The sequence below is a fragment of the Drosophila obscura genome, unplaced genomic scaffold, assembly GCF_018151105.1.
Source record: "Drosophila obscura isolate BZ-5 IFL unplaced genomic scaffold, ASM1815110v1 contig_17, whole genome shotgun sequence".
Lineage (NCBI taxonomy): Eukaryota > Metazoa > Arthropoda > Insecta > Diptera > Drosophilidae > Drosophila > Drosophila obscura.
In genome coordinates this window covers 806957-829204 of record NW_024542757.1, presented here as the reverse complement: position 1 = coordinate 829204, position 22248 = coordinate 806957, and the positions used below count along the sequence as shown (strand labels likewise).

Genomic DNA, 22248 nt, shown 5'->3' with positions numbered 1-22248 from the left:
GTGTAGTGTAGTTTTCAGTTCTCGGCTTTTAGTGTTGCATAGTGTGGGAATATTGCTCGTCCACTTTTTTGCAAATTCTCTATTTCTCTGATTGTTTAAACTAAGTTTTTGTGCTAAATCAGTTGGAAAAAATTAAGTCATGGCTGAGTCCGCTGCCATGGACATTTGGGACAGCAGCCCAGAAGCATCTTTGAGTGAGGCTCCAACAGCTAGTGTGGGGGAAAAGAAAAAGGCACTGCCGCCGGCAGCCGACGATATTTGTTCTGCATCGCCGGAGAAAAAAGCAAAAATGGATATGGATGCCGAAATGAAGGACTTGACTATTGACATTCCCGACTCGAGCGAAGCTCAATCGAAGGATACCGAGGCACTTGACGATGCCAAGGATGCTGACAGTAGCATTGAGTTGCTGAGTAGCCCCACTGCCGCAGAGCCTACGGCGCCAAAAACCGAATCGGACAACAGCGTAGAGCTCCTCGACAGCCCCCTCAAATCGCCATCCTCAAACGATGTTAACGAGGAGGAGCTATTGCCCCTTGAGGAGGAGGAAAAATCAGGCGCCACCAAAGAGTCTGAGCTAAAAGAAAGCGAAGCCGACAGCAAGGAGAGCAAGGAGAGTGAAGCCTTGGCTGACAGCAGCATTGAACTAATCAGCAGTCCCACATCGGATGATTCCCTTGCGAGGGAGAAGGAGGAACACGGACAGCAAGCTGAGACGGAGACTCAGTCGAAAGCTGACGACAGTATTCAAGTGGAGGGGGATATAGCCATGGAGGAAGATGTACCATTGCCAAGTCTAAAACCAACGAACGAACCTAAGGAAAACCAAAAATCTTCCGAAGCTGCAACTCAGTTGCAGCCAAAAGACATTATCGATTCCATGGAAATCGATGAACAGCCCAGTAACAGTAAAGCGCCCAAAGAAGCTCTCTCGGTAGTTCTTGAAATAGGAAGTGCTCCAACAGAAGTAGAGGCAGAGCATAAAAGTTCCTTTGCCTGGGACGGGATGATCTCGTACAACAAGGATTGCATCAACTGCAACTGCAAGCGGCTACACAAGCAGTTTGTGCTGGCCTGCGTGGCTATTCTGAACTTCTACAAGGTTCCGAGGAAGTTGCACAGGTCGCAGTACGTTTGCCTGGACTGCTACGACACGGCAGTGGATATGTATGAAGTGAGGCAGCTGCTAGGTCCACGCTACCAGTGGATCAAAGTTATTCATACAAAATTTCCATTTTAGGAGTATGCTGGCCTTCTGTTGGCGGGGCAGCCGCTGCTGCTAAAGGAATTCAAGCAGGAGCAGGCTGACTTTGTGACCTTGGACAGCAGCGACGAGGAGGATGATGAAAAGACAACAGGTGAAGCGGTGCAACAACCCCAAAAAGTACAGAGTTTTTTATATTTTATTTTATTTGCTGCAGAAAAAGCCGAGTTCTCCAAAAATGTATTGGATCTGATCGAGAACGAACTGGAAGATGCCATTAAGAAGACGCTGGATAAGGTGGACTTCTCCAAGCAACTCAACTGGTCCAAAACCATCATTAATGCCAAGATGGAGCGCTTGGGGCAGGAGTTCGAGCAGGTGGACTTAGAGCTGGCAAAGGTCCAGAGTCTGGCGGACAAAATGCACTGCTCCGTGTACAACTCATGCCAGGTGGTTCACAAGCAATTGCCACCGCTAGATCTCCATCAGAATATCTGCACCAGTGATTACAAAGTGAGTTAATAGCCGAAAAAGATGGAGAGCATTGTATAATTGAATTTTGGACATTTTAGCGCCTCCAGCACCTGCCGGCTGCTGGTGACATCGAACGGCCCCCGATCAAAGTTGGGGAGACCTACTACGCCGTCAAGACCAAGGCCATTGCCAGCTGGGTCTCCGTTAATGTTGTGGAGATCTGCGATACCTCCACCGCCGGAGGTGTCACAGTGAAGGCCTACAAGATCAAGTATCAGCACATGCCCTATCCGATGATGAAGACTGTGACGGCCAAGCATTTGGCCTACTTTGATCCGCCGACAGTGCGTCTGCCCATTGGTAAGTGGATGCAGCTGCTAGTCATTCCATCAAGCAGTTGAATGAACCGTCTTCTCTTTCGGCCAGGCACCCGGGTGATCGCCTTCTTTGATGGCACACTGGTGCGTGGCAAGGAGAAGGGCGTGGTGCAGAGTGCCTTCTATCCGGGCATCATTGCCGAGCCCCTGAAGCAAAACAATCGCTTTCGCTACCTGATCTTCTACGACGACGGATACACCCAGTACGTGCACCACAGCGATGTGCGCCTGGTGTGCCAGACATCCGAAAAGGTATGGGAGGATGTGCATCCCGCCTCGCGCGACTTCATCCAGAAGTACGTGGAGAGATATGCGGTGGACAGGCCCATGGTGCAATGCACCAAGGGACAGAGCATGAACACCGAATCGAATGGCACCTGGCTGTATGCCCGGGTCATTGAGGTCGACTGCAGCCTGGTGCTGATGCAATTCGAGGCCGATAAGAACCACACGGAGTGGATCTATCGCGGCTCGTTGCGCCTGGCCCCCGTCTTCAAGGAGACCCAGAATTCGCTGAATGCCGACTGCGCCATCCACCAGATGAGGGTCCCAAGGGTGAGTTTGGTATTCATTCGAAATTTCTGCATATCCGGCTGAATTCGGACTTGCTTTTGTAATTCCAGCGCACTGAACCCTTCATACGCTACACCAAGGAGATGGAGTCGAGCAACAGGCAGGTTGATCAGCAGATACGTGCCATAGCCCGCAAAAGCACTGGGAAATCAGCCTCGACAGCATCCACTACAGCACCTTCAACGGCATCCGCTTCCGCCTCCGCAGTACGTCACCTGAACAACTCCACCATCTACGTGGACGACGACACCCGCCCCAAGGGTCAGGTGGTGCACTTCACGGCCAAGCGGAATGTGCCGCCCAGGGTATTCAAAACCCACATATGCAACCCGAGCTGTCTCTTCACGGTCGTACACCGTCTGGACAGCTACAGTCCGCTGTCCAAGCCACTACTGTCGGGATGGGAGCGCATGGTAATGAGGCAGAAGACCAAGCGCACTGTCGTCTATCGCGGTCCGTGTGGCCGGAATCTGCGCAACATGTTTGAAGTGCACAACTATCTGCGGGTCACCAATAACGTCCTGAATGTAGACAACTTTGACTTCACTCCCGACCTGCGCTGCCTGGCCGAATACTACATCGAGTCGACCATCGTCAAGGAGGCGGACATCTCCAAGGGGCAGGAGAAGATGGCCATTCCGCTAGTCAATTACTACGACAACACTCTGCCACCGCCCTGCGAATATGCCAAACAGCGCATTCCAACCGAGGGCGTGAACCTGAATCTCGACGAGGAGTTCCTTGTGTGCTGCGACTGCGAGGATGATTGTTCGGTAAGTTCGACTCGACACGTCATAGCAAGGGCCAATCATGATTGAGATGTGTGACTTGCAGGACAAATCGAAGTGCGCCTGCTGGCAGCTGACCGTGACCGGCGTCAGGTACTGCAATCCCAAGAAGCCCATTGAGGAGATCGGCTACCAGTACAAGCGTCTGTACGAGGGCGTCCTGACGGGCATCTACGAGTGCAACTCGCGCTGTAAGTGCAAGAAGAACTGCCTGAACCGTGTGGTCCAGCACTCGCTGGAGATGAAGCTGCAGGTGTTCAAAACCTCGAACCGTGGCTGGGGTCTGCGCTGTGTCAACGACATTCCCAAGGGCGCCTTCGTGTGCATCTATGCCGGCCACTTGCTGACGGAGGCGAAGGCCAATGAGGGCGGTCAGGATGCGGGGGACGAGTACTTTGCCGATCTCGACTACATCGAGGTGGCCGAGCAGCTGAAGGAGGGCTATGAGTCGGACGTGGAGCGCTCGGATCCGGACCCCGAAGATGACAACTACGGCCCCGATGCAGAGGACGACGATGACTTCCGACCCAACAACTATTATATAAAGAAGAAGGACAAGCTGCGCTCCTCACGCAGCAACAGCACGCAGAACACCGAAGTGGACTCGCAAGAGCGGGCAGTAATTAGCTTCAATCCCAACTCTGATCTGGATGAAACAGTGCGTGAAAACTCTGTGCGCCGCTTCTTTGGCAAAGACCAGACCCCCTTCATCATGGACGCCAAGACAACTGGCAATTTGGGACGCTACTTCAATGTGAGTTTTGTTCAGCTGCGCTACATGCTGCAATTATCTTTAATTAATGATTGTTCCTCTGCTCGTGCAGCATTCGTGCAACCCCAATCTCTTTGTGCAGAATGTCTTTGTGGATACCCACGATCTGCGCTTCCCCTGGGTCGGCTTCTTTGCATCTTCGCACATTCGCTCCGGCACCGAGCTGACCTGGAACTACAACTACGAGGTGGGCGTGGTACCCAATAAGGTTCTCTATTGCCAGTGCGGTGCCTCCAATTGCCGCGTTCGTTTGCTCTAATTTTATAGCAACATAGTCAGAAGCCCCAATAAAGAATTTGAATTTGAAATCATACTATACCGATAGTTGTCAGTGTTGCAGGCTGCAGCAACATGCGGAAAGTCCACACACTTACTTTCGGTATATTTTGAAAATAAGAAGACATACTTTGGTATATTTTTGAGGGGCGGGGCAGTATATTTTATTGATAAAAAAAACTAAATTAAAAAGTGTAGTGTATTCGTTTTCAATTGCAATTAAATGTTAAATGCAAGGCCGAAATGCGCGCAGACATATTGTAGGTGGCTAGAGCAACTGCCCTCGTGGATGCAACCCGTGGTTGGCGAAATACAAGCGTTTGAACACTCGCTCTCTCACTTCCGCCCTCGTCAATAGGAGAAAAATCGATTTTGTGATAACAGACTTACGCTTACGCGTTCTCGTGCTCTCGTTCTGCAGCTTAACTCGTGAATAGCAGTGAGAAAATTTGGCAAACATGAATTTGGATTTTGCCAAGGTGTGCAGCAAGCACATCGGCATCTACGAGGCTTACTACAAACAGGTAAGGACGCCCAGGCGTGGCGAAGCGAAGCGCGAATGTGGCTTGGGTTTGGTTTTCTTGCAACCCCCCCTATTGATTTTTGCAGATCGACCCGAAAGGCACTGGGGCAATTGAGGCCATGACGGCGGCCAAATTTCTGAAGAGGTCCGGTCTCAGCGATGTGGTGCTCAGTCGGATTTGGGATCTGTCCGATCCGAATGGGAAGGGCTTCCTCGACAAGCCCGGTTTCTTTGTGGCCCTGAAGCTAGTCTCCCTCTCCCAGGCGGGACAGGTGGCCAACATGAACAACATCTATGTGGACACTGTCAACCCTCCGAAAGTGGTGAGTGAGTCGGCATAGACCTTGCACCAGTTACACAATAGCCCCGAACTTATGTGTGTCACACAAAATGACCTTACTTACCCCCAGGGTGAATTACCAAAACTGGTGCCCGCTCGCATTCAAACAGGTCCCGTCGCTAGCGGGGCCGCAGCCACCGGCGACTGGTCAATCAGTGTCATCGATCGGCTCAAGTACGAGCAGCTGTTCCAGTCGCTCCGTCCCCACGATGGCATGCTGCCCGGCGATAAGGTGAAGGGCGTACTCATGGAGTCCAAGCTGCCGATGAACCTCCTCGGCACCATCTGGGACCTGGCCGACCAGGACAAGGACGGCAACTTGGACAAGCACGAGTTCATCGTGGCCATGCATCTCGTCTACCAGACGCTCCAGAAGCGCACTGTGCCCAGTGTCCTCCCACCCGAGCTGCGGAAGGCCGGTGGCGCTGGACCGCCGCCCAAACCTGCCATGCCTCCGCCACCAGCTGGCGCTGCCATGCCGCGTGCCCCCAGCGGTGAGGGATTCGGCGATAGTGGCTTCGTAGCCAACTTCCCCAAGGACATTGCCCCGCCGGCGGCTATTCCGATGCCCGTGGCCGTGCCGCCCATGACCCGTATTCCGCCCGTGGGCGCGGTCAGTTCCCAGCCTCTGATCCAGACCGATCCGCTGATACCAATCGGGGCCCCAGTGACGGCCAACGCAGACTGGGTGGTGACGCCTTCCGAGCTGAACCGATTCGAGGAGATATTCCGGCAGTCTGATTTGGACAAGGACGGCCTGGTCTCTGGCCTCGAGGTGAAGGACATTTTCATAAAGTCGGGTATACCACAACGCAGTCTGGCCGACATCTGGTGAGGATTGCAGCTATTAACGCAAAACCGTTTCCGAGGGAAACATATACTCAACCGTTCCTATACGCTTCGCTTTCAGGGCCCTGTGCGACACCAATCAGTCGGGCAAGTTGACTGTGGATCAGTTCGCCCTGGCCATGTGGTTTGTCGAGCGGAAGCAGCGCGGCGTGGATCCGCCGCATGTGCTGACTGCCAACATGGTGCCGCCATCAATGCGCTCGACTGTGTCGGGCGTGGACATGCAGCTACAGGAGACGAAGCCCACGTACTCCAATCCCGAGCTGGAGATGATCTCCAAAGAGATCGAGGAGTTGGCGCGCGAAAGACGTGTGCTCGAGACGGAGATCGCCCAAAAGGAGGCGGATGTGCGCATCAAAAACGGGGAAGTGCGCAGTCTGCAGGTCAGTGAGCTCTGAAGATTCCACAATAAGATTGAGACTAATCCCAAATGCATTTGCAGAGCGAATTGGACACGCTGACGGCCACACTGAAGCAGCTGGAGAATCAGCGGGGAGAGGCACAGAAGCGTCTGGACGATCTGCAGGCTCAAGTAGTTATTTTGCATGCATCTGCATATGCCTTAAGGCTGCTTCACATTGCTTGCTCTTTTGGGTTAATCTTTTTTAATTTTAATTTTAATTTGAACTATGATTTCCCTTTCTTTGTCATGGTTCCTCCACACTTCCACACTCTGCTAACCAATTTGGCTAAACGCAAAACGAAACCCCTACTAAATCGGTGATTGCACTTTAAAACTTATCCACACAACTTATTCCGATTTCATAAGGTTAACCAAATTACGGCCGTGTTGGCCAACGTAAGTCTTGACATATCCACCACCAACAGCCAGGTTTGTTTCAGTTTCTCACTTCTTTATGTTATGTTTTTTATGTTGTTCATGTTTATTGTACATTTGTGTGTGTGTGTATATGCATATTTGTTGACCTTAGTGTTGTGCGAAATTTTGGATATATTAGAAAAACATCCGTGGTTCATCGTTGTCGCATTTCCAAATCTCTTTTTGAAGGTGAACAAGATACGGGACCAGTGCCAGAAGCAGGAGGAGACCATCAACGAACAGGAGGGCGAACTGAATGCCAAGCGCTCCGAGCTGCAAAAGCTCAAGGATGAGGAGACGTCTCTGCAGAAGGAGTACGACGACAACAATCGCGAGCTCTCCAAGCTGACCAAGCATCTGCAGAACACGCAGCTCCAAATTAGCTCGGTAAGTGGTGTAAATTCCTTGGGGATGCGTCAAGCTTATGCTTTCATCGTCGAAAGGTGCGTTCGATGGTCACTCAATTGATGGAGACCCAGCGCCAGATGACCGATGCGCTGCTCATATGTCGCGCCGCCATGGAGACCCAGAACGCGGAGCTCGTCTCCGAGTACCAGCTGAAGATTGAACCGGAATTTGATCACGCTCGCAAGACCCTCCAGAAGGAGATCGAAATGCCCAAGGACGATCCCTTCGACGAGAACAACAGCGGAGCGGCCAATCGGGCCAACCAGTCGACAAACGGCTTCGGCAACGATCCCTTTAGCGGACAGGGCAGCGGCAAGCCAGCCATCAACGCCGGCTTCGATGACAGCTTCACGATGAGCTCCGGCTTTGACAGCGGCTTCGATGCGTTTGGACAGAGCGGAACAGGCTCTGCTATGGGCTTTGGCCAGAGCGTAACAGGATCAGCAGCTGGTTTTGGCCAAACGCAACGCGATCCCTTCGGTGCCGACGCATTCGGGGGCAGCAAAAGCAGCGCCATAACACCGGAGGTAAGGCCGGGCAGTGGGTTAAGAGGGAAGACCGACGACTCATCCCCCGATCATGCATTGCAGCCTGGGAAGGATGACTTTGGAAGCGATCCGTTTGCCTCCCTGCATGCGCCCACCGGCCAGGGTCAGGTGCTCAGCCCCAACGCACAGAGATCAGGCCCACCACCACGACCGGAGTCACCTAGTCCAGCATTGCCCCCAAAGAAATCCAAGGTGCCGCCACCCAGACCAGCCCCACCGCGAGGACCACAGGTAAGGCACAGACACGAGTGTCTAAGGGGATTACTAATTGAGGAATTTTGTACTGTTTCCCCACAGCCCACAAGTGGTTTTGGCGGCGGTGGCGCCGGCGGGGGAGGAGGAGGAGGCTTCGCTGACTTTGAAGACTTTGACAATAAGGTTGGTACCCAATTCAGTGTACGCTGGGATAGGTGGTAATGCATGCACACCGTTCACCCCCACCTGTATCACCTGTATCTATATAGAATGGCTAATCCAATTTGGTTTCCAATTACGATTATTTACTAACATTTCTTAAGTTCTTTTGTGTAGTTTAGAAATAAACATATCTTTTTGAAGCACGCACTCAGAAAAGTAGAACTTTGATTGAGTATTTCTACTGGTTTTACTTTGTTTATTGTACACTCGATTTATTGTTTATTGGTAATTGCCAGCCACTCCACCTCGCACACCCCAGTCAGTAGTCTATGGCTTTGGTTCGCAAGTGCTGCTCGTATGAAAAACTAACCTTCTGGTCTCTCTCTCATCTCTTGCAATTCTTTACTTTCAGTGAACATCTTAAGAATACTCACATTTCTATAATGCATATATATATACATATACTCGTATCTGATATACATAATACCACTACTAACACACACACACAAACACACAATATATAGTCAGTTAATGGGAGAGACGCCTCCTCTAGCAGCATTGCAAATCAATTTGAAGCGTACAGAAGCTAATGACGAACCACATATTAAATTACACCAAACCTAAACATACTCGTCTCGTATGTGCTCCTACATTAGTCGTGGTACGTGTACGGCAGAGGGGAGACGCCCATTCAGACTTAACAATCATGCCTCTAATTAGCTAAATGTACTAAATCAATTCAAAAAAAAAACCCAAACAAATTCCAAGCGTTACGTCTCGTCGTGTTATAAATGTAGTCACAAAAACCAAAAGTAAACTAAACGAAATATATGGATAGGAAGATGAGAGGAATGGGATAAACGTAGCTCTATTCAAAAGTTCGATTCCGAAATGTTGTGCAAAATATTGTATTTAACTTTAATATTACGATTATTTTATGGAGACTTCCCTCGAATTGTTTAAATGTCAATGATCTCAACTGGAGCTGGAGAACATCTAATCATATTTTCTTGGATGGTTTGTTTATTTGCTAGTCAAGAGAAGGATCTCTCTAAAGGGAATTTAAATGCAAGTTGTTTGTTGTTTCTGCATATGAGATAATACTAAAGTTAATAGCCATACCACATACATACATACATATATTGGCATACATATACATACACATATGTATTATTGATTACGAATGTAACTTAACTGCCGCAAAATATTTTGAACTTTATGTGGAAGGGGGTCTGCCTGCCCGCCCCACTACTACTTACTGAAACTGCATCAGATGAGAATTTAAACATACATATATAGGAATCTATGCGGCATAGCTAAGCCTCCAAGTATCCAGCTATATATTTGTCAGATTTTGATTATAATAAAACCCACATAAACACACAGACACTTCCTCCCACAAGCAGCTTCCCGTGCATTGATTTTTCAGTGCTGTACATCACATGGGTCCGTACATAGAATATACATAGATACATACATATATCCATACACACGCGTACTTACATATAAAGGGGAGCCCGCAACCTAACCGATACCCACAATGTAACAGAAAAAACGTTTTGCATTATTAATAAAGAGAAATATCTATGTTCGACATCATTCCACGTACGTCACAGAGAGAGAGAGTTCTTTGGGGAACAGGACAGGACCACCTTCCCCGGGTTCTGGTTCTGGTAATGGTAATGCTAATGGTCATGGTACTCCTCCACCTCCACCTTTGCCATGTGTGCTTCAATGCTTTTCTTTGACTTTTGTGCTTATGGTTTCCCCTTTTTTTATTGTATTATCTCTTTGCTTATAAGTTTGACTCGATTCGATTTGATTTCAATTTGATTTACTTTTAATTTATTTGATTTTTACTCCTTATACACTCGTACAACCTTCCCGCACACATTCGTACAGCTCCAGAACATTCCAATCACGCCCGCAGCCACGCCCACGCCTATGGCCACGGTCACCCCTATTCCAGCGATCAATGCCTCGCTGCTGGACAGCTTCTCCCTGTTCGATGATGCGGCGCCCGGCTTCAAGACCGCCAGTACACCTCTGCACCCCCTGCTGCCGACGACATCCTCATCCTCGTCGACAGCGTCCACAATTGCCGCCCTCACGAGCACCACCTCCACCATGTCCATCATGTCCACCACCTCAAATAACCAACACTTGTCGCGTTCCAACACACCGCTCCAGACGCAAGCCACAACGGGAGTGGGAATCGCGGCATTGGCAACGACTGGAAGCCTGGGCCTGGAAGCGAGTCTCTTTGATGCCTTTGGCGGCGGCAAAGGAAACGTCAATGCAAAAACACCAACGCCAGGCCCCATCACGGGTCCCACAGACTTCAAGGATGATCCGTTCAAGGACTACCGCTATGAAGATCCCTTCAGCATCAAAGATCCCTTTGCCGACGATGATGAGGAGGAGCAGGAGGTTGGCTCCAAGGGGGAGGGCCACAAAAAGAACTTTGCCGAGGACTTTAGCTCAGAGGGTGCGTATGGATATTGGCTTTATTGGAATCTCATCTTGACAGAATTTCCATATTTCAGATGAGATGGGAACCGCCGCCGTGAAGACCCTGAACAACATGAAAGACATGAACATCCACAACAGCACCAAACCGAGAGCCGTAACGCCGCTGAACAACGATATAATGCAGCAATTCGATGCATTCAATTTGAACGCGAGTCCGGCCCCATCCTCGCACCACTCGAATGCCTCGCAGAACCACAAAAAGTCCCAGACGGCGCTGGATGCGTTTGCAGACTTTGATGACTTTGGATCGGGCACAGCTGGAACTACAACCACAACAACGACGACGATGACCAAGAAACTCAACGATTCCTTCTTCGATGCATTTAATGACAACTTTAAGCTTAACGATAACACAACCACAGCCACAGGATCAACACTGACAACGGTAACAAAAGCTATGGCCAGTGAACAAATCAGTGGGAACAGGACGGCCTTCGATGCCTTTGCCGTTAGCAGCGACGCCTTCAACGACAACTTCGAGGACAGCTTCGGCGGCAGCAAGCCGACCAACTCCACCCAACTGGACAACAACTTTGCCAAATTCGAGGCCTTCGATGTCCACAACTTCTCGAGTGACTTTGGCAAGGGCTTCCCGGAGGGCAAGCAGAATGGCGGGACCAAAAAGGAACAAACTAAGGATAGGTACGCGGCGGACTACTCAAAGCCGGAGAGCTTTGACGCTGATCTGGAGGAGGCGCTCAAGCGCAGCGTGCTGGACAATTGACAATCGAGGAGAGAAGGGTGCAAAACGAAACAGAAGTGTGTGATCGATCAATTAGAAATCTCCAATTAAGTGCATATAATGTTCTATACGACACCATTTTATTAATATTATTTATGATCGCTTAATTCAGGCTTCGAGCCTCATGTAATTGCGCTTTTCCTGTTCCTCTTCTGGGCTCAAGGATTTGATTGATTCGAATTTTGAATTGCACGTCTGCCGTGTGCGGACGAGAAACATTGGTATTACTGCATATCTATAAGCTCTTTAAGTACGTTCATATATTCGCCTATATAAAATTATTAAATTACCAGTAATCATATACTCGTAGACCATGAACATAATACTATTTAACCTGTACCAAAAGTCTATGAATAAAAGTCTATAACGAATGAAACGACATTTGTATGTATGTATGCATGCATTAAACAGCTGTAGCCGTAGCAGCCGCGCTCAATCTGCGGTCTGCCTTTTGTGTTTCGTTTCGTTACGCTGCTCCAGGTTCTCTCTTCCATTCCCACATTTACTTTTCTGAGTTTGCAGCGAGCGGTCATAGAAAATTGTGTGAGTGTTGTGCGCTTAAACAAATGTGAAATAATAATCTTTAAAGGGGGGGATGTGGGTAATCAAACGCTAAAAGCCAAGTCCCCCCTACACTGCTGCACACACAGCACACACACATGTATTCTGCTGCATTAGCACTAAAAAAACTATAGAGGGGAAATGCAGACTTCGTGGCTCCGAACTTTTGATACCCTGGCAGATCCATCCCCACCTCGCGTTAAGTAAATATTGACTGCATAAAAAGATTCTGTGCAACGTTCCACTAAGACGCGGCTATAAAACTCGGTTTTTGTATCAAGAAATTTTATATGTATGCCTTGTAGGATCGGAATGTTGCGTGCGTTGCAAAAAGCTGGCCAAGAGTAATATCCTTTTCAAGGGTATTACAATCTGCCGGCAAACAAACGTAGATATGTACCCAGCGAGAGAGAGAGCGAGCCAGCAAGAGAGACACACAAAAAAGGCACGATCTGTGCTTTTCCAACATCTGTACTTTTGACCGTGTGTATGTGTGGTTGTGTTTGTGTGCTTGGGCCGCTAATTACATTTGTTTTGTAAATTTAATTTCCCAGTCCTAGGGTTAGTATGGGGGCTACATATATATGTGGGACAAGCGATGACAGGGCTGCCAGTAAAATTCCTTCAGGTGTGCGTTTCTATGTTGAGTGTCGTCTGATAGTGACTTATCGTATATATGTATTAATATACACATATGTATGTGTGTTTTTGTTGCGAGGTTATCTGATATTCCCATGGGTAAGAGTGTGTTAGTTATAAGGGGATCGCTCTGTTTAATGAAGTTAAGCGCGTGGGTGGCTCGAAGAGTTAGTCCAACTAATTTCATCATTTCTCCACAGATATCCACAGTAAACCATGTCGAAGCCAGCCCTATACTATGCTACACTGAGTCCTCCCTCTCGCGCCGTTCTGCTCACGGCCAAGGCGATCGGCCTTGATCTTGAACTGCGGTAGGTTCCCACAAGCATAGTTACTCATATATAAATCAATTAACCGAAGATTCTTCGCCCGTCCAGGCCAATTAACCTGCTGAAAGGTGAACATCTGACGCCGGAATTCATCAAATTGAACCCTCAGCATACGATTCCGACCTTGATAGATGGGGATGCAACGGTAATCGACTCGCACGCCATCTGCGCCTATCTGGTGGAGAAGTATGGAAAGGAGCAGCAGCAGCTCTACCCCAAGGACTTGGTGCAGCGCGCCAATGTCGATGCGCGTCTGCATCTGGACTCGGGTCATCTGTTCGCACGCCTCCGTTTCCTCTACGAGCCAATCCTGTACTTCGGCTCGACGGACTGTTCCATTGACAAGATTGCCTACATCCAGAAGTGCTACGAGATTCTGGAGGGTTTTCTCAAGGACCAGCCCTACTTGTGTGGCACTGATCTGACCATTGCCGACTTCTGTGCCGTGGCCACAGTCACTTCAGGAAACGATGCTGCTCCAATTGACGAGTTCAAGTTCCCCAAGGTCCACGCATGGCTGAAGCGACTTGCTGAGCTTCCCTACTACCAGGAGGTGAACGGAGATGGGGCCGACGAGCTGAAGGCCATTTTCAAGACCAAGTTGGCCGAGAATCGCGGCAAGTAGTGCCCTTAGCTGCTACCTACCTAACCAATCTTCTATAACTACACATACAATTACAATTATCTATGCTTGAATAAACGGCTTTAGTTTTGCAACCCCAAGAATTATGGAATTTGACGGATTACAGCAACTTCGTTCGGTATTTTATTACATTCTTAATTTACATTTAGCAACAATCACTTAGAAGTAAAAAGCAAACGAAAATCGTCTTGAATGGATCGGAACCGAAACGCTAAAAGGCAGGGCGGTGTTGGATCTGGTCCGGTCTTCTACAGCTGGAAGATACTCGTAGATATGGTATCCCTCCTATTGAGTCGGATAACGATGGTTATGTTCTCAAACATAGTCTCAAAAAATATAATGAACGAAACCAGACCGATACAAAAAATAAATTAGAACATTTTAAAAATAGACACCCGCCACAGCAGAGGGTGACCCGGGAATGGTATTGTATAGAGTTCAACTGGGTAGCGGAGTGCATCGTCATCGATCCATTAGATGCGGCCCTCAACGCCTTGTGCCTGAAATCAAGAGTCAATGTACGGGCACTTCAGTTGTGGCTGCTGCTGCTGCTGGCACTGCTTGTGTTACATGCTTATAAAAATATGGGTAAACAGACTATCACGATCCACGCTCATGCATACACACTCTCGCACACGCTCTCTCTCTACATTCACACTGGAACACAAAGCTCTATTACATAGAGCCATCTATGTGCGACCCTAATCTCTACGCAGCAGGAATCTTTTGATGCTTTCGGGCAGTGGCAGGTGGCCAATCGCGTTCTCTGGAACGTGCTCCAGGATGACATTGCGACAGGCGCTTTGCAGGGAAAGAACTGCGGATTCAAACGGGTAGATGGTTATACAAATACGGAAAAAACATGGACTCCATTCAATGCACTTACTGCCCTCGAGCTGGATGATGCGGATCTGCTTGGTGGTGCCGTACACGTCGATAACAACAAATAGGGGTGCCATATTCAAAGGAATTTCCCTGGCGACGGGTCCACGGGACACGCCATTTATAATGAAATGAAGCTCGCCTCTGGACGGGCTGTTTGTTGAAGGCACGTAAATAATGCCGATGCGAGAGCCTCTGTCGGTGAGCAGAATGTCAGAGTTTCCCTTGCCCATGGCCGGACGCAGCAGTCTCTTTGGCAGCAGGCCACGCGGCGTCCTTATGTGTGGTGCATCGCCCAGAAGGTTTCCTAAGAGCGTAGGCGTTACCAACAAAACTTCACTGCTGGATGGCTGTCTACTCACGGTGTGACTGACTATAGGTCTCCGGCTCGATGATGTCCACGGGCTCCTGCCGCTGATTCATATCGAACTTGGATATCGGGTATATCCAGCTGTTGCCCATATTGGCTAGGTCTGGCAGAGCAAAGTGCGGAAGGCCCTCGGCGCTTGCCTCAATCACATTGGGAGCCAGCTCGGTGAGGCCCAGGCGCATGTGTCCGGACCATCCGCGCTCAATCTGCTCAATCTCCACTAGGAATATGTCGCCCGGCGCCAGCGGCCGCTCCGAGAAGGCTAACGCATCGGCGAAGCTCGCCCTGCGATACGCGACGGTTGCATCGTCATCCAGCTGGATGTTTGACCCATGATACGGATGGAAACGGCTGATCTGGCGCTTCAGACTGCCCACACTGTTCGACAGCGGATGCTGGTGCGGCGGCTCCTCCTCTTCATGCACCGCGTCTGTTGGCCCAACGAGCTGCTGGGCCGCCTGGTCGGCATTCTGGGCGGCTTCCATGACGCGTGGGCGTGAATAAGTGGCGGTCAAGTGATGGCCTCTGCTTCTTGGCCTTCCTTTCCGTGCTTTTATTTACCCTTTTCTGAGATATTCCGGACACTGTTGTTTTGTGGCTGAAATGTTGTTGAATTTCAGTGCTGCGAAGCGTCGACACCTTAATTCAGAGAGTGTTGGGTAGCGCACATATACGTGTTTGACGTAACCGGCACAGCTGATCAAAGAAGACGAATATTATTGGTAAAAATTGTATTTATTTGACTAAAAAAGCAAGAATTGAGTGATTTGGGGTTTTCCGTAGAAATGCGCATACCCGGAGCCCTCTTTGCCGCACGTGGCCGCACGCCGCAGAACGAGAAGGAGGTACCATTCCAGGAGATTCTGCCGCTGCGCCTGAAGAACACAGTCAGCGGCAAGGCGGATTCCGGCTCGGATGTGGCCTGTCTGCAGGAGATGGGCATGCTCTTCGCCTGCATGAAGGACAACGAGTTCGTCGAGAAATACTGCCACAAGGAGATCCAGACGTTCCAGAACTGTTTCAAGTGCTACATGGACCGCAAGTTCGAGGCCAAGAAGACCGTCAACCAGGGAGTCGTTCAGCCCGGCAACAACCTCAACTACAAGCAGCTGAACAAGTACATGCGCCGCTTCCCCAATCCCCTCTAGAGTAGATCAGACTGTTGAGCCGTTTAATAATACACACACTATTTACAAAGTAGTCGAAGACTTTTTCCCATTCTTATTCTAGTTGCTTCCTAGTAGACCACATCGGCGTCGCCCAGGCCCGCGGAGGACTGGCTCTCGGGGGAGGGCTGGCTGAGGACGAAATTGGACATGGCACGCATATTGTGGAGCTGCTGTAGCTGGTGCGGATGCTGCTGCTGCTGCTCGTAGAGATTGCCGCGTTCCAGCAGATCGGAGAGCTTGGACGGCATGGCCAGATTGATGTGCAGCGGATAGCCGCCATGCTCCCAGGTGTCGGCCAGAATGGCAAGGCTGCGATTCGCCTCCAGAACGCGTGCCCGCTGGAAGTTGAGGCGCTCCTGCTGCAGCTCCGACCATTGATCCTGCAGTGGAAAGAATGAAAAATCAAACTTGGATGCAACTATGAGGCTTGTTGTACTCACGAATCTGGTGCCGAGTCGCCCGAAATACTTGATCTGCTCCTGCACGTTGAGCACCTGCTGCATATACCAGTCCCGCGCCTTCTCCACTCCGTCCAGGCCAAACAGCAGCAGCTCCCGCTGCTCCTCCAGCTGCTTGAGCCGCTTCAGCATGTTATAGTCGATGCCGTTCTGGAGCGTGTGCCTGCGGGATTCGCGTCGCTTGCTGCTCGACTTCTTCGGTGGCAGGGCCAGGCTCCAGTCGGTGGCCGAGGCCGAGGTGGAGGATGAGCCACCATCCGCGGACCCGCGATGCTCGAACTGCTCGCGGGCTGTCTTTAGCGTCAGCGACTTCTGCTTGACTGCATCCGCACTCGCACCCCGCTCGCTGTGCATCAGATTCAGCTGCCAGTTCTGCAGGGCATGGCGAATGTCCGCCTTGGCCATGGCCGGAGGAGACGTGGCCACGGTTGCTGCCTGGCGCGGAGGCTTGGGCGGGGGCGCTGGCGATCCGTACTCCAGTTCCGCGCCCAGACTTTGGGGCTGTGATCGAGGCCGAATCTTGGCTTCGCTCATCTGTTGCTGATTGCGCAGCAGGCATAGCTTCAGGCCGGCGCAGAATCGTTCGAAGGAGAGCAGGCCACAGCTGGGCGTGACCCGGCGCAGCGAGTCCAGGACCCCGCGCGGCAGTCCCTTCGATCCGTCGTCCTGCCAACCCTTCTCGATGTCCACATACCTCACGTAGCCGCTCTGCTTGTCGTCCAGGATGTCGAATAGCTTCTTCATGGACAGCACGAACTGCTTGGGCAGCGCATCCATGTCCAGGGACTGCCCTTGGCTGGTGCTGGAGCACCCATGGAGCGCGTCGCTGGTGTTGAGGGCCAGCATGCTGGTGCTGGTGCTCTGCCGCAGCATCTTCCTCTGCAAGAGAGAAGAGACCCAAAATGGAAAGTGTGTGCTCGGATTATGGATGGTCCCACGCAGTGGACTCAATGCATAACTTGAATATTCATGTGAGCCCATTTGAATCTCTCATGATTCAGTCAACGAACGGAGACGGTGACGGTGCAGAGATGGTGATGGAATGTATGGTGGGAAACCAAAGAGAATTGCCTAACCCATGGCTCACATCATCTTCCACAAGGAAAAACTCATGCCATCAACTTTTTCACACCCTTTGCAGAAGGCATTGCCATTTTTCCGAGGGATTTGTATACAACAAAAACGATCGTTCTGCAAGCTACGGTGCTCTTTTTTCACCATGGTATGGGGATTGTTTATTGACAAAAACTTCACTATGAATCCAAAAGCGTTTGCAAGCCGCTTTAAGTCACTTTTCGACAAGACTTGGCACAAGTTTGCACCCATTTTGATGGATCCTTAAGCTAAAACTTTGATTTTAAATTCGCCCGAGCCCAAGCCAAGGTATTTTAGAAACCAATTGGGTATTGGCTTGAGGCATTATTGTACCGCGTACTTACTATGGTGAGTGCTATGCACCTATGCGGAAATGTTTCCAGCCAATTCCTAGTCCGATTCCGATTTTGTGCGGCAGCCTTTTGAGGCCGTTCGTCAAGGCTTTTGCACAAGTTGGCTCGCTTGCACCTATTCTCGAGTGGCGGCGGCGATGGCTCCAATGTGTGTATGTAATGCACTTCCAGTGCTCAGCGTCGCTTCAGTTCGGTCCAGCTCCCGGCCAAAACACCCAAACCAAACCCAACCAAACCCAACCGACTGGTTGTGCTGCTGACTGCACACTCGACGACTATGGGTCTCGAGACTGAGAGACTGTGGCGGGCACGCATGCGCAACTGGTTGACTGGCGGCGGGACTGGTTTCGTTTCGTTTCTGTTGTTGTTGTTATTTTTTGTTTTCGGTGGATCTTTCAAACACAACACAAACACTCACACACAGAACCACAGATACTGGCAAAGAGCACAAGGAGGCACCCATACAGCAGCATCGGAAGCGGTTTGGCCTAGCCTAAATCCCCGCGAGCGAAACGGAGAGGAGAGCGAGAGCGAGAGCAGAGCAGAGCGCGAGCTAGAGGTGGTGGTGGGGGGTGTTGGCATTTTAGGAGAAATATATTTATTTATTAGTAGAAATTCAATGCGCCTGGCTTAATCAGTCAAAGAGGGAGCTAATCGCCTAAGTTAAAATTGTATCTGGTATCTGGTATCCAGCCACGAACTGCAAACTCTACGCAATCCAAGCACGTGCGGATCCAATCCTGCCCTCGGATCACTAGAATGAGCACTTCATCTCGATCCATCTCGCTTAACGGCTACGGCATTTTACTTATGCTAAGGATCTAAGGATCTCATGGTGGAGCTCTCACAAATCGGCCACCGACTTCCGGCGCACGTATTTGGCAAAGTAGTCCGGACGCCAGCACTTGCAGGAGCCGGGTATCAAGAACCAGTCGTAGTAGAGGCGCACCTGGAAGCAGCCCAGCTCATCGTGTCCATCGCAGTGGGCATCCGCTGGCGCTGCACCCGCTCCGGCACCATTCGGGCCCGTGGAGGAGGTGCCATCGGAGGCGGTGGCCACGCCGGCACGCTTCTGCAGGTACTGCTGATAGGCCTGGAAGTCCTGCACCGAGGGCGCCTGTGTGGTCGTCGAGCTGGTGGGCACCGTGTCCTCGGCATTGGGGTAGAAGATCTCTGCAACCAGCAGGCTGACCCAGCGCGGCGAGGAGAGACATCCACCGTCGAGATAGTGGCATCTGGCCTGGATGCAGCGCGTCACCTCCACCGTCTGAGTGAAGTATCCCTCGTAGGGTATCTGCACCACATAGCGCCAGGCGCCCTGGTAGTTCTTCGCGAACACTGGCGTGGCATACTCCACCTTGGCGGGGCAGGGTGTGGGCGGACCCTCATACCGTATGGGTCCCACTTCCTCCCGTCTCTCGGCTGTGGGCGTGGCAGCGGCGGCACTGCCATTGTCACCCTGAATGGCCCGATACAATGTGCAGAATCTAAGGGAGAAAATTGTTTAGGGATTAACACAAAGGATCTGTCGCAGATATTGATTCAGAACAGGATCATGGGTATAATATTCCAGCTTTACTTACACGCCACCGCCATCGCAGAATTTTCGTGGCTTGCGCTCTTCGGCGGCTCTTTTCTGCTGCTGCTCCCGCTGCTGATGCTGTTGCTGCTGGTGTCCACTCTCCTCGTCCAAGGCGGGATCAAAGTAGCTGTACTCATTGGACTCTATGCCGTCGGGGACACTGCGACGAATGCGTGTGGACCCAGAGCCGGGGTAGGGCCGGTCGATATTGTTGTTGTCCAGCTGCTCCACTGGCTCGTCGCGTATGATCTGGGTGACCTTGGGCAGGGTGTCGTCGGCCTTCAGCACGGGCAGAGTCTTCGAGAGGAACTTGAGCGTCTGGTTGCGTATGAGCTCGCTGTGGGAGATAGCAATGGGAATGGATGCCCTTAGGATTGCTGCTCGGATCTGTCGAGGAACAGGTGGAGAGACTTACAAGGGATAGGGCTCGCCGAGCACATTCTGCCCGAGTGGGTTCTTGGGTATCTGTCCCTTGTTCAGATCCCCGCAGATGTTGTGCACGGAGACGGCCGACTTCTTGCCAGCCGCCACGTCCTTGCAGTCAGCATTCACGAAGGTGTACGGTGGCGGCCTGACCCTTGGGGGCACGGCATTTGGGGACTCCACAAAGGCGTAGTAGCCCTCGGGCGGCTGCTCCTCGTTGTAGTCCGTCGCTGGCGATTGCTGTGGCTGGCCAAGACCCAACTGGGCCAGCAGCAGAAAGCTGAGAATTTTCTAAGTAACAAACAAAAAGACAGTCACAGATGGGGGATCCTCTTATTGTACGACTATGGCATGAAGAACTCGCCGCCGTGGCAATAAATAAATCAAATTAATTGTCAGCATGAATGGTCCCGCATTGTGTGGAAAGAAATGCTCTATTGCCCTCTCTCTCTCTCTCTCTCTCTCCCTCTCTCTCTCTTTCTCCGTCTGAGACATTTTTTGTTGTTTGGCGAAAGCGCGAAAGTTGCGGGCTTGAAAATAAACAAACCCGACAACTGAAAAATGAACTGAAACCCAAACTGAGTCTGAGACTGTGATCTTTGCATCTCGGTGGGCCTGCTGCTGCTCACTTGACCATTAAGTGTTGCGGCCAGTGGGGACTGGGGAACTTTCCCTGAAATTCTGGCCACTTCACTTCAATGAAATCAAAAGTTCAACAAAGAGATTCAGGTCAAGCCAGTAACATCTCTTTTGTGACGGTGCGGTGCGGGCGGCTGGCTGCTGGCTGCTGTCTTAGACACTTTGGAATTTCTCTGTCACAGTCACCACTACTGGCACTCTTCCTCCCCCTTTTGTCTGTGATCTCTGCCTGTTTTGGGATGCGACTCCCGAGAGTCAAGCTGTGGCATCTCATGACTTCGTGACATGATTCACAGCACAAAATTTGAATTCCGTGTAAAGGGAAATTGGGTCAAAGACTCGGGTCTCATTTCATTCTTTTGTTTTCCACTTCTTTGGGACATTCTAATGAGGCTAAAACTTGTTTGTTACCAAAAAAAACAAAAAAAAAACAAAAAACACTAGCACACACACACACACACACTCAGACTCACAGATAAACAACAGGAAAGAATTTGCATGGTAAATATTTGTAGCCTAATTGCAGATTTGAGATTGACCGCATTTCGGGGTTGATGGTGATGGTGATGTTGATGGCTAGCAACAGCTCCAACTCCAACTCCAAGGTAGCTCCTCCAGCCAGAGAACTCGTTGGGGTGGCGTGTGGTGTGTGTTCTAAGTGTGTGTATGCTATGGCTAACGGGAAAGTTGCTCCGGCACCCAAGCCAGAAGAACGGAACCGACCAGAACAGAGCCAAAGAACCCCACACCCCACTCCCTACCATACCACTCGACAGTTAGTTTAATTCATTAGCATGCTCCAGAATCGGGCCATTTCCCCAGCCATATAGCCATCGCACCGTACCGTACCGTACCGTAAGTGTGAGCGCAAATGTTGCAAAACAAATGACTTGGCCAACGAACTAGAGGCTTGAACAAGAACAGTTAGCACCAGCTATGAGGCTCCCATGCCCATTCCCAATCCCATTCCCATTCCCAATCCCATTCCCTTTCCCGTAATGACACATACCAACAGTAAACGATAATCCATGCTTTATGGGACAATCTTTTCTTCTGGCGATCAACTTCTTTCCGACACGCACACAATAATGGTAGGTTCTTCTTGAGAGTCGGGTAGCGCGAACAGAACAAGACGCGTCAAGTGCAGCAACTGAACTGAAACTGAGCCAAGAGTGTGGCAGCCAGCAGACGTTGAACCTCCTTCAGTGGGCCTCGTCTCTGCCTTTGTCGCCTGCTGTTGCTTCTTCTTCAGGCCCGGTCAATTCAAAGAGCAAGAGCGTGCCGTGCCGTGCCGCAAGAAAGTGGAATGAAAGAAAGCTTTGCCTTGAATTTAGCATACCAGAGAGCACCAGAGAGACTGTGAGAGACAGCTAGAGAGAGACAGCACCAAGTTTGGGGCATGCTGCCACTTTTTGTAGCGGACTTTCCGGCTGACTTTGATGCAGAGGAAATCATACATTACGCTGTAGAAATATACGTATTTTACTTATATCGCCTTATAGAATTGCTGTCCCTGAGTTGC

At 50.5% G+C, this 22248-nt stretch overlaps 7 protein-coding genes across 9 annotated transcripts; 4 read left to right on the top strand and 3 right to left on the bottom strand.

The window, feature by feature from the left end:
- Positions 1–34: 34 nt before the first annotated feature.
- LOC111078418 (histone-lysine N-methyltransferase eggless) lies at positions 35–4503 on the top strand. The gene is made up of 8 exons (XM_022373099.2): positions 35–1174; positions 1241–1358; positions 1422–1717; positions 1777–2038; positions 2105–2610; positions 2679–3401; positions 3463–4170; positions 4241–4503. The coding sequence occupies exons 1-8, from the start codon at positions 140–142 to the stop codon at positions 4445–4447; spliced, it is 3855 nt and encodes a 1284-aa protein (XP_022228791.2). The 5' UTR covers positions 35–139; the 3' UTR covers positions 4448–4503.
- Positions 4504–4798: 295 nt separating this feature from the next.
- LOC111078420 (epidermal growth factor receptor substrate 15-like 1) lies at positions 4799–11958 on the top strand. 3 transcript variants are annotated; one of them, XM_022373100.2, is made up of 12 exons: positions 4799–4988; positions 5074–5310; positions 5398–6158; positions 6238–6559; positions 6619–6708; positions 6946–7008; positions 7186–7383; positions 7440–7931; positions 7995–8183; positions 8250–8330; positions 10212–10797; positions 10856–11958. In XM_022373100.2, the coding sequence occupies exons 1-12, from the start codon at positions 4923–4925 to the stop codon at positions 11563–11565; spliced, it is 3795 nt and encodes a 1264-aa protein (XP_022228792.2). In that variant the 5' UTR covers positions 4799–4922; the 3' UTR covers positions 11566–11958. The 3 variants fall into 3 exon arrangements, with proteins under 3 accessions (XP_022228792.2, XP_022228793.2, XP_022228794.2); XM_022373101.2 differs by lacking the exon at positions 6946–7008 and having other exon boundaries at positions 10856–11957; XM_022373102.2 differs by lacking the exons at positions 10212–10797; positions 10856–11958 and adding an exon at positions 8722–9903.
- Positions 11959–12023: 65 nt separating this feature from the next.
- Positions 12024–13829, top strand: LOC111078423 (glutathione S-transferase 1). The gene is made up of 3 exons (XM_022373106.2): positions 12024–12126; positions 12984–13094; positions 13161–13829. The coding sequence occupies exons 2-3, from the start codon at positions 13000–13002 to the stop codon at positions 13735–13737; spliced, it is 672 nt and encodes a 223-aa protein (XP_022228798.2). The 5' UTR covers positions 12024–12126; positions 12984–12999; the 3' UTR covers positions 13738–13829.
- A 10-nt stretch (positions 13830–13839) lies between these two features.
- LOC111078422 (neuralized-like protein 2) lies at positions 13840–15703 on the bottom strand. The gene is made up of 3 exons (XM_022373105.2): positions 15000–15703; positions 14642–14944; positions 13840–14572 (listed from the first exon to the last, which is right to left on the bottom strand). Exons 1-3 carry the CDS (start codon positions 15490–15492, stop codon positions 14457–14459), a joined length of 912 nt encoding a protein of 303 aa, XP_022228797.2. The 5' UTR covers positions 15493–15703; the 3' UTR covers positions 13840–14456.
- On the top strand, positions 15625–16207 carry LOC111078424 (coiled-coil-helix-coiled-coil-helix domain-containing protein 1). Its single transcript, XM_022373107.2, has 2 exons — positions 15625–15729; positions 15791–16207. The coding sequence occupies exon 2, from the start codon at positions 15793–15795 to the stop codon at positions 16153–16155; it is 363 nt and encodes a 120-aa protein (XP_022228799.1). The 5' UTR covers positions 15625–15729; positions 15791–15792; the 3' UTR covers positions 16156–16207.
- Positions 16165–18355, bottom strand: LOC111078421 (suppressor APC domain-containing protein 2). Its single transcript, XM_022373104.2, has 3 exons — positions 18074–18355; positions 16617–17513; positions 16165–16556 (listed from the first exon to the last, which is right to left on the bottom strand). The coding sequence occupies exons 2-3, from the start codon at positions 17505–17507 to the stop codon at positions 16245–16247; spliced, it is 1203 nt and encodes a 400-aa protein (XP_022228796.2). The 5' UTR covers positions 17508–17513; positions 18074–18355; the 3' UTR covers positions 16165–16244.
- A 314-nt stretch (positions 18356–18669) lies between these two features.
- On the bottom strand, positions 18670–22225 carry LOC111078402. Its single transcript, XM_022373066.2, has 4 exons — positions 21736–22225; positions 20080–20378; positions 19666–20001; positions 18670–19569 (listed from the first exon to the last, which is right to left on the bottom strand). Exons 1-4 carry the CDS (start codon positions 21754–21756, stop codon positions 18927–18929), a joined length of 1299 nt encoding a protein of 432 aa, XP_022228758.2. The 5' UTR covers positions 21757–22225; the 3' UTR covers positions 18670–18926.
- Positions 22226–22248: the final 23 nt, after the last annotated feature.

Excerpts from the sequence above, each read along its gene's own strand:
- LOC111078418 (XM_022373099.2), top strand. The coding sequence starts at position 140 with ATGGCTGAGTCCGCTGCCATGGACATTTGGGACAGCAGCCCAGAAGCA. Across the intron at positions 1,175-1,240 it reads CGGCAGTGGATATGTATGAA|GAGTATGCTGGCCTTCTGTT; the intron begins GTGAGGCAGCTG and ends TTTCCATTTTAG. Across the intron at positions 2,611-2,678 it reads ACCAGATGAGGGTCCCAAGG|CGCACTGAACCCTTCATACG; the intron begins GTGAGTTTGGTA and ends TTGTAATTCCAG.
- LOC111078420 (XM_022373100.2), top strand. The coding sequence starts at position 4,923 with ATGAATTTGGATTTTGCCAAGGTGTGCAGCAAGCACATCGGCATCTAC. Across the intron at positions 7,932-7,994 it reads GCAGCGCCATAACACCGGAG|CCTGGGAAGGATGACTTTGG; the intron begins GTAAGGCCGGGC and ends CATGCATTGCAG. Across the intron at positions 10,798-10,855 it reads CGAGGACTTTAGCTCAGAGG|ATGAGATGGGAACCGCCGCC; the intron begins GTGCGTATGGAT and ends TCCATATTTCAG.
- LOC111078423 (XM_022373106.2), top strand. The coding sequence starts at position 13,000 with ATGTCGAAGCCAGCCCTATACTATGCTACACTGAGTCCTCCCTCTCGC. Across the intron at positions 13,095-13,160 it reads GGCCTTGATCTTGAACTGCG|GCCAATTAACCTGCTGAAAG; the intron begins GTAGGTTCCCAC and ends TCGCCCGTCCAG.
- LOC111078422 (XM_022373105.2), bottom strand. The coding sequence starts at position 15,492 with ATGGAAGCCGCCCAGAATGCCGACCAGGCGGCCCAGCAGCTCGTTGGG. Across the intron at positions 14,945-14,999 it reads GACCTATAGTCAGTCACACC|GAAACCTTCTGGGCGATGCA; the intron begins GTGAGTAGACAG and ends CTACGCTCTTAG. Across the intron at positions 14,573-14,641 it reads CATCATCCAGCTCGAGGGCA|TTCTTTCCCTGCAAAGCGCC; the intron begins GTAAGTGCATTG and ends TTGAATCCGCAG.
- LOC111078424 (XM_022373107.2), top strand. The coding sequence starts at position 15,793 with ATGCGCATACCCGGAGCCCTCTTTGCCGCACGTGGCCGCACGCCGCAG.
- LOC111078421 (XM_022373104.2), bottom strand. The coding sequence starts at position 17,507 with ATGCTGCGGCAGAGCACCAGCACCAGCATGCTGGCCCTCAACACCAGC. Across the intron at positions 16,557-16,616 it reads GGCGACTCGGCACCAGATTC|GATCAATGGTCGGAGCTGCA; the intron begins GTGAGTACAACA and ends TTTCCACTGCAG.
- LOC111078402 (XM_022373066.2), bottom strand. The coding sequence starts at position 21,756 with ATGGATTATCGTTTACTGTTG. Across the intron at positions 20,379-21,735 it reads TGGATTATCGTTTACTGTTG|AAAATTCTCAGCTTTCTGCT; the intron begins GTATGTGTCATT and ends TTTGTTACTTAG. Across the intron at positions 19,570-19,665 it reads TTCTGCGATGGCGGTGGCGT|ATTCTGCACATTGTATCGGG; the intron begins GTAAGTAAAGCT and ends TTTCTCCCTTAG.